Source organism: Acanthisitta chloris, unplaced genomic scaffold, assembly GCF_000695815.1.
Source record: "Acanthisitta chloris isolate BGI_N310 unplaced genomic scaffold, ASM69581v1 scaffold6779, whole genome shotgun sequence".
Lineage (NCBI taxonomy): Eukaryota > Metazoa > Chordata > Aves > Passeriformes > Acanthisittidae > Acanthisitta > Acanthisitta chloris.
Window position 1 is genome coordinate 101,611 of NW_008689740.1, and position 10,048 is coordinate 111,658.

Here is a 10,048-nt window from a genome sequence, read left to right on the forward strand (position 1 = left end):
GCAACATGACTCATTCGGTTGCTGGGGCAAGCACCTAGGCTGAAGAATTAGGTCTATTGCTACCTACAATATAAATCATGCCTACCTGCCTGACCACTGCATGCTGTGCTCTGTGCTGGAAATAGTTATTTGGCAAGATACTTTAAATTTGAAGATCTTGTTTTAGTTTTGCCCGTGGTTCTCTCTATTCATTATCAGCTCAAGCACAGGTTATTAAATTGTAGAATTTGTCAAAACTCAACTAATCTTTACTCTGGCTACCAGGCCAGCTGTGAAAGATTTGCTTTGATATGTGAAACAGGTAAGGTTTGAGTCATCTTTTTTATCCTCACTGTGTAAACACTGCATAGCAGTTTAGATCACTTTTAAGCATGCAGCTGGTGTAGTCTAGGCCATTAGTCAACTCCTGACCTTATTCCCCTCTGCCAGGGATTGACAAAAGCAAACAATTGCCAGGGTCCTGGATAAAAAGCAGGTCAGGTGGTGGTTCTTCACAACCTGTCTATCCATCCATGAAAAATAGTTCTTTCATATTTAGGTGTTATGCCACCAGCATAAAACAGTTCCTGGAAATTTTCTCTCTCCATATTTTGGGGACAGTCAAATCCAATTGCCTACTTTGCTACACTTTGTTACAGAATAGGAGACAGTGTCCCTTCTGCAATGCTGAATAACAATTTGTTGAACAACTCTTTCTGGTGATGTGTTTAATTTTCATGCATAAAAATAGAATTAGATTTGAGATGGAAGATCATCTGAAAATCCTTTCCTGTTTCAAGGTGTAAGGTTTTGTTGAGGTACAATAATGTGGGGTGGGATATAAAATGCTGTGATCTTTAATATACACAGTTACTGGCAATGAAAACATTAAGAGAAAGCATAGTGAATTAAAATACATACAGCTCAGACACAATCCACATATACATTTTACATTGTTTGAAAGTTTTAGAAATTGTGCTATTATGAGGCTGTGCAGAAAGAAAGAATGCCATTTTCAAAATTAACCATAATCTAGTTTTTATTTTTATTTCACACTAAGGCACTAATACAAGCTAATACAAAATTATAGCAATATAAATTCAGAAGAGGGTGTACCAGACCTTCTTCTGCAGTTAGTCTTCTTCTGCTTTTTTTTCAGTTGGAGCAATAATTTACAGCTTTTGGAACATCATGCTTTTGTTTTTACTCTCAACTTAATTCTCACTGCATCCTAATAGGCCAAGCAGTCATAGTAGGTGCAACAAACAACTTCTGCATTGTCAAATACATGCATAAATTGAAGGACGACAGAGAAAGCTCCTTCAGTAAAGAAAAGAACTTGCTGTAATTGATGTAAAAACTGATGCAGCTCCATCTGCCTCTCCCACCACGTGTCCACTACTGTCTTTTTTTTTTTTTCTGAAACAATTCCTGGACTTACCTGGGATTTTATAAAGGGGTGGGAGAGAAGGAATTTGCACGTACATAAAACTGCTTGAGTGATCACTGGTCATTGTCACAGAGATGAATTTTCCTCCCTGAAGCTTCCAAAAAGCTAGAAAGTTAAATTTGCTTGACACAACATGAAGAACATCTGAAGTAAATTATCCCCTTAAATACTCCATCAAAATCCTACAGACTGTCATGAGGTGTAAGTGGTACTAGAGTAGGAAGTTCGAAATTGGGAGGAAATTCTGTTTTCTTCCTGTTGATAATGAGTTCTTCTATCTTCCTGCTCTGAGTCTAGCAAAAAAAAACCCAAACATGCTATCAGTACTGAGGAAATCTTATTAGATTCAACCCTATTTCTAAATAGCTAGGATCAAAATCTTCATTCAGACACACTGGTGCCACCCCATTAAATTCCAGCAGTGGCACCACTGGTAGAGAAAGAATGGCACTCAGATTTTTCACCATTAAGTAATCTGTTTTCATTACCTTCTCAGCAGTTTGTTTCATTTGCCTGCAGTGGAGAAACTAAAATTAGAAAACATTTCATGTTCATACTTAGTTTGCTTCCAATGTGAAAAAACAAGTCCATAAATTTGTCTATTGGGTTATAGCTTGTGCAGTTCTCTTGTAAAGTTGTCTTTACATTATAGTGATGAACTGTAAATGGTGTAGTGCATTATTTTGTCCAAAGTAATTCAAATTAATGACCCCAGAAATATTATTTGAGGTGTCTGTTATAAAGCATTGACAATACCCATGAATATTACCAGCAGAATTTCTATTCTCCTTTGCAATGCATGCATTGCCATTTGCTAATAAACTATTTTCTGATCATCTTCAGAACCTGCTGTCTCCTTCAGGAGTTCCACTTGCCACTCTTGTGTCAGTTCTAGTAGCAAATGAATGTCAGGTAAATGCTGATAGCAAACTATCAGAAATTTCAATGCATTTTTCTTGCCTTGACTTGTATACTTTAGTGCACATTTTGTATTACCTGAAGTATTACTGATCCTGGATGAAAACAGAATAAAACTGAGCAAGTATAGTGATCTCTTAGGCTCTTTACCTTGCAACTGTGAGAATAATGTTTGTTTAGAAAGGCTAAAAATTATAGTTTCATTTACATGAAACTTTTAAAAAGGAGAAAAAGAAGAAAATGTAGAATTCTTTTCTGGTTCAGATAAATGTTACTCTGGATGCTAAAAATAGATTTTGTTCTCAAGAATGGAAGAGGTGTGTATTTTCTTCCACTGTTCTGGCTCATGTCATTCTTACTAAGAAAGTGTTAAACTTTACCAACCATAGATAATACTTTGAAATTACGGAAAAAACGCCCAAATTTGATCCAAACCATATGGCATCAGAATTAGCACAGATTTGGGAAGTATGCCATCATACTGATGTCCAGAGACACTCTTAAGAAGCTTAAAGATCAGAGGAGGAGATGAAATGATTTGAGCTTCACAGGAACTTCTCATGACTAAATACTGATGTCAAGACCACTTCTAAGGAAAAGTGGATGGATTATGAAATCACAACAGCATGAAGACAACCAATTTCCTTTTTGAAGATTTCAAAAGAGAGGACTGAAGAGTCAGTTTTCTGTGAAGTAATATAAGAAAAACCCTACTGTGTCAATGATGCAAGTGAACATCTATTTTCTGAAGATCTTACAGATCTCCTGTGCTTCACTTTGTCCTGGAGAAAGGGCTCTCTAGCTCACATAGTTTCTTCCACAGTAAAGCTGGCCAACAAGTAGAAACAATAACTTTGTCTGCACTTGCACATCTTTTTCAATAACTCATCCTAAGTGCATTTTTTGAATTCCTGTAATAATTTTTCAACCTTTCTTTCTGACAAAGTATTACAGTCCTATCAGCATTAAACATACATTTGCTTAGTTTTAAAGGTCATTCACTAGTCACACACCAAACTATTTTAAAGGTAAAACAGAGCTTGAAAACAGATCTGAAATGTATTTCCTCAGATGACATTTGGCTAGAAATCCTATACAAAATTTAAATTATTCTTTTAATATTGGGTACACCCTTCTAATTTCTTAGAGGCGGCTCGATATTTTATACCCACAATGATCTTTCCTTACTGCAGACAAATAACATAAATCCTACAACATGCTGCATGGAGCCATGTTCATGTGCCAGAACTATGGAAATCTGTAATTCTTTCTATCCTGGATAGGCAGAATTAATTTCAGATTTGATCACCCTGCTGCATATCAGGACCACTGATATGGAGGCACAGAATAACTGCACTAACAGAAATCTGACAGTGGTAGGCACAATGCTGTGCTGTAAAAGTAAGTGATGACTCTTCTGTATGTGTCTAATGAACAGGACATGCAGACCAGGCCCACATTGATCATTCTCCAATAAATCTCCCACAAACTGAAATTTAGCAGCTGTATCCATCTCAGTCAAAACGTAAGACAGCAGAATATCAGTCTCTTTCAGATAACACATCTGCTCAAGTAAAATGACATGCCACAGTATTAATGATGGATGTCACTTTTCCTACTAATGATGGGATTTTGTTGCTTCATGGAAGTTAATAGCCAAAGATAAACAAAAGAAGCTGGAATCCTAAGAATCCAAACTACAATCATTCCTTCATGTTGTCTTCAGGGATTACCATCTTTGACTTCATGAAGAGGTAGATAATGGTTTTAAAGAAGAAGTTTTAATGATCCTTAAATATTTTAAGACAGAATATTGCTGAGCTGCAAAACCAATTCTATTTCAACAGCAGTACCCTACAAAAATGCAAGGAAATGTTTTGGATACTGATAGATCACTACCAAGCAGTTACAAACCAGGGCCAAGTATGCAGTTTGGTTTTGAATGGAACAAATGGTTCCTCTGTCCCTAAGGAAAACTCACAGTGAAAAAAATTAAACAGGAATTTATGGCCTTGCAAGATTGGAATTTTAAGAACAAAAATAATATACAAAACAACAACAACAAAAAAGGAAACAGGGACTTAAAAAGTGCATTTATATGTTTCAAATCAGACAAAACCCATTAAAAAACCCCCCAAACTACTGAGGAAATAATAACAGATCACAGAACTGAATTACTAGGGTAATCTATGAACCCCTAAATTTATTATCAAGTATCAAAAATTGTGGAAGTGTTTTAGGAATTTGAGGAACACACACTGTACTGCTACCTATAAAGTTGATGGGTTTTTCCTTAATCCTTCTATGTCCCAAAGCTGAAGATTTAAGCAAGTGCTTAACTTGTGCCCACAGATTAACTTCAGATAGAGTAAGCAGTGTGGCCTAAAGCCTCTACAAGTGTGAGGGTTCCTCAATATTAAAAATAGCTGCAGCGTAGCATGTTTGTATGAAAATAGTTATTGGTTGAGCTACTAAGTCACACAAAATATGCAGTATTCTTCATTTGACTCAGTTTCTTTCTGGAAATTATGTAACATCTTTCAACTACTGAATATTTCAATCATTAAAGATTGAGCAAGAAAGAACATTCTCATGATGTTTATTAAAGCTTGGCAAGTAATGGTGACAATTGTCTGTTGCCCCTAAAATAAAAAGCAGCAAGGGCTCCCTGAGGGTAATGATTTTTAAGAAGACTTAATTTTGTGCATTTTTAGCAGCAAGTGTGCAGCAATGAGGAAAGTTTCCTAGTTCATCCATAAAGCTTTAAATAGCTAAAGTACTTGTTAAATATATTTGAAATGTGTCAAGAGCAAACTATTTATTTTAAGTGCCTTTATTAAGAAAAATATGAGCCTCTTCAGCTCTTCAGCTGTGCCCAAAACGAACAACCTTGTCTCACCTAAAAATCAAGCTTACTTCCTTAAGGTCCAGAGAAGCAATCTGCATTTGAAGAAATAAAATCCAAAAGAACTGCCAACTAGCAAGTTATAAAAACCACTCCCCATTGGTACATGACATACTTTTAAAACTGAAGTATTGCAACAGAATGTTCATTCTAATTCCTAAAAATATTTGGATTCAGACAGCAACCAGACCCCAAGGACACCTACAGACTTTGCCCACCACTTTAAACATCATCGGTCATAGCACTCCTTTTCTTCTTCAGATTCCATGAAAGCCTCTCAAACAAGCAATGAAAACTATGAGTAAATCCACCATTTTGGTATGTAAGACAATCTGAACTGCTACCAAATAAACCACATCCTGCAAGATTTTTCCATATAAAGTCTGCGCAAATATTTCCTGTTGTGCAATTACCACACAGAATAGTCCTTTCTTCTCTGACAAAAGTTCTTGCTGCTTGATTTCTTTGACTCTATCCTTATAATTTATGAAAGCTGCTATGGTTATCTACATTCTTAAGAGTCTACTTTAAGTGAAGCACACCAAGACAGAAACAGCTGTACTGTCAGACAGTCCAGAATGATATCCCTTACCAAGGAAATGCCAGATGTTCACAGAAAAGCACAAAGAACCAACCGCAAGTTACAGACTTGCAAAGATATCTTCTTTTAGTCTTCCCATAGCAAGAGTCAGCCAAGTACTGAGGTATAAGGTTTTGCCCTTGCTAAAAGGTAGTTTCGTTCTTACATGAATACCTAATTATTTCTCAAAACCTGTACTGTTCTGCTGTGTGATCCCCTTCTTAAAACACTGACCCACAGGAAATCTTGAGTATGTTTGCAGAACGCTATTTTTTCAATACTGAAGGTTGGTTTCCTGTTTATTAAAAAACCTGCTCGACTTGAAAAGAAAAAATGAATGAAAGAATCAAAACCACTTGGAGAGAGCTTGGCGGGGTTTTTTTCTTTCCCTCCAGCAACATATGGCAACATCTGTTGCCTCCCTGCTGTATAAATGACTCACTGGCATTGACTTTTCTGCTACCAAAACCTCTTAAAGTGACAAGTAGATAAATTCAGGTGCAATTAAAAAATATATACACACATATAAATACGTGCTTTCAAGTTCTAGTAGTTTGGTAAAACTGCATGAACATGCAAAAACTTCTCTGAAGTCAGACTGAGTAAAAAGCCCATCAAGACAACTTTGCTTTCTTGTGGAGGAAACCTGAATTGGCTTTTGACCGCTATCTGACAGACCATGCACCAAAACCCATTAATAAGAGGATATTATCATTTCATAAAACTAAAGAGCAGACACGTCAAGTTTCAAACTTTTATTAAGCCTCATCAAAAGAGTTTCAAACATGTGACCTAGTGCTGCATGAGGCGAACGTGATTATTTCCTGGATGATGATGCATGACCATTGTGCGGACGGCTTCCGGAAGACCTTTCTGTGCAGCTCAGGGACATGAGTGTGTTGTTCAGAAGTCAGGACGGTCCTTTTTCAGTCTACTGTAGTCTACATTAACCGAGTAGAACTAGGAAAGAGAAGGGAAGAAAATGAGTTAAGAAGCTCAGTTGCTCATTTTCCCTAGTATTTACTATTTACTTACTCATGCCCAGAAACTGAAATCCTATTTTGAGTCTGTGAAGTGTCTTTTACAAGCAGTAACATTTTATTATTAATTCTGCATACAGAATTAGAAGCTCTGCACTTAAAATGAGGTAGTGCTTGTTCTACAGCTAAAGCAAACCCACCGTGTCTCTTCTTTAACCCACAGAATTTGAAGTCCATCCACAGGAACTTCTTACAGTACTGCTTAGTTTATCTGTTTTGACCAAAATCTATGTGCTCCTGTACACCACAGGCAACAGCTAAGCCTGCCAAGTGGCACAAAGCACGGTCATGTGAACAGTGCCACAAGGGAACATTTAAAGCAGTACTGCAAAAGCCAAGTTTGGTTTAAGTAGCTGCATCTGGAACTGCAAAAGCCAACAAGGAGGAATGAAACAGATTCTTTCACATGCTCAGTTCATATTCATATAGCTGGATCCTATTACAGACTAAAAACATATTTTGGCATCCCAGTCTGACTTGGAATCAAGCATGTGATGCTAACTTTTTCTTAAACGAAGAAAATTAAACCAAAACCACCCCAAAAACAAGACCAAACGACCCCCCCCAAAAAAACCCCACCAAAACCCAAACTTAACTATAAGATTGATTATATGTTATGTTATGCCCAATTTTCAATTTTAATTTCTCAGAGAAAACAGCCTACAGTACATTCAAATTACAGTTTTCTGTGCAACTCCCACAGTAATAATCAGGTATTCAACTCTTTTCTTTGAGAAGACTGAGGAAGCTAACAAGACAAAAAGAAATTTAGAGAAGAAAAATTATTTCATCAAAAGCTAATACTTGTTATACCAGAACTTTTCACTAAACAGTCATCCTCAATTTAGAGTATCTGCCTTTCCAATTCCCACAGTGCAGTTTTGAAAAAAAACACCCCAATGATACACACACCCAAATATGGCAAACTCTGAGGCTGTTTGCATACTAATGCAGAAGGAGAATGCTACACAAGGCATTCACTCTTTAAAAGAATTCGTGCTGCACACAATGCTGAATTTGCCTATTTTAGATATTTAAGAAACAGCAACATTCCTGGAGCAGCAATGAAAACAAAGTATTATGTTCTTCCTGAGCTTTTAAGGGAACTGCAACATATTTTATTTTGGAGTGTGGGGTTTCTTTGGCTTATTTCAATGATGGAAAGATATGGTACCAAACAGACACTAACTTCAAAAACACAGTAGGTTTGTTTTCTTAGTAGCTTGAGAATAGTCTTAAAATACTCTTAACAGGAATCTACTAAAATAGCACTTTGGTAAAACATGATTAAAACACAATTTGTGTCTAGACAACGGCAACGAAGCTGGCAAAGGGTCTAGAGAGCAAAGCATACTAGTAACACCTGAGGGAGCTGGGATTGTTTAACCCGGAGAAAGGAGGCTCAGGGGAGACCTTACCACTCTCTACAACTCCCTGAAAGGAAGTAGTAGTGAGGTGGGGGTTGGTCTCTTCCCCCAGGCAACTAGGATACAAGGAAATAGCCTCACTCTGTGCCAGGGGAGGTTCAGGTTGGTCATCAGGAAGAATTTCCTGACAGAAAGGGTCGTTAAGCATTGGAAACTATCCCTGGAGGTGCTCAAGGAGTGACTGGATGCAGCATTTAGTGCCATGGTCTAATTGACCAGGTGGTGATCAGTCAAAGGTTGGGCTCGATGACCTTGGAGGTTTTCTTCCAACCTAAATGATTCTGTGATCCTATGATTTCTGTAAACTATCAGATGTTTTACACATCTTTGCATGCTTCCTCAGTAGTTCAATGAAATAACTTGAATATCAATTTCTATTATTAATTTCTATTGCATCCAGTTACTTACAATTCTGTTTTCAAACAATCAACTGGAGAACTGAATTAGTGCTTCTGGTAAACACTAACATTTTCCTGCAGTGCTTTGCATGAGTAAAGGCCAACAGCTTAGAGCTTAGAAAGCTTAAGGTCAGAATTTCTGAGGTTTTGTCCCTCTTCCTGTAGTTTATTTCTGAGTACTATGAGCTACTATATTCTTCCTTTTGCATACAGTTCCTCTTTTTCTTCCAGTGCAATACATATAACTGCATTCATATAGATGCCTTTGTCTCCATTATCAGCCAACACTAGGAAAGTTTTAAATCCCAAGCTCAACCCTCTCTGCTCTGAGTCTGAGACAAACAAATGTACAGCAGAGGAAACACATCACTCATACGGCTACTTTCCAATGTAATCAAACATCCTAAAGCGGTAGGTTACATCTCAGCTATTTTTCCTAAAAACCTGTTTTTCTCATTTTACCTTGTACTGGTCACTGGGGGCCATTTTGTTCCAAGGTTCTGGGTTATTCTTCTTGTCCCAGCTGTTGAGAAAAATGCAAGAAATGAGAGCCTATAAGGAGACACACACTATCTTTAAAATAATAACTAAAATTGTATTTGTACTGTGGTTATTAGGCCATGAAATCACTCTCCAAACAAGTTTTCACAGAAAAAGGCAGCACCCTTTGTCAACAGTCTCTAAATACCATATGGTAAACACATAGCTCTCCACATCAAGGAAGTCTCCACTTCCTTAGCGGAGTGATATCGTAGCGTCAGTGATACTGTTGCAAGACACTAAGGCCTTCAGTAACATTCCAAAAAAAAAAAGGTATCAAAGTTTACTTTAATATACATAGCAAGAGAACCTGTCCCTGTGAATTACTTTATACACACCTGACATCAGGGTTGAACATTGCCAAGCGCATGAGATAGAGGCCTGCTCCAACACCTCCAGATCCAATGATCACAAACAGAGGGATCAGCTGGAACAGTAACAACAAGAAAATCCCATGTCATACCACGGTGTAACAGGGCAGTATTATTACACAGCATTTCTGACTGCAGCAATGGCAAACCAAAGAACAAACTAACACATTTCGAGCTATAACCACCGGCATAAGCTCTGTGCCAGAGGTCAGAGAGGAATCAGCAGCTACAAAGTGGCAGTGATGTAAAAAATCCCCACTGCTACCTGCAGAACAATCAAAACAAAAAACCCATAAGAGTACATTTCCAGTTACAAACATCCATCCCTCCACCCGCGCCCCGGTCATGAAGTGAACCCATGGGAGTGGGGCACAGTGATGCCCGAGGACGGCAAAGCCACCTTGGGCCTCGCAGCTTAAGCGAGGAAGGAAAAAGGGACC

The 10,048-nt window shown here is 37.7% G+C and overlaps 1 protein-coding gene across 1 annotated transcript; it reads right to left on the reverse strand.

Annotated features, from left to right (window-relative positions):
* Nucleotides 1-6,572: 6,572 nt before the first annotated feature.
* Nucleotides 6,573-9,873, reverse strand: LOC103808733 (NADH dehydrogenase [ubiquinone] 1 alpha subcomplex subunit 4-like; the record flags this gene model as incomplete). The annotated part of the gene is made up of 4 exons (XM_009081534.1): nucleotides 6,573-6,792; nucleotides 9,160-9,220; nucleotides 9,576-9,664; nucleotides 9,770-9,873. Coding segments are annotated over 4 exons (311 nt in total), but the record flags the coding sequence as incomplete, so codon positions are not given.
* Nucleotides 9,874-10,048: the final 175 nt, after the last annotated feature.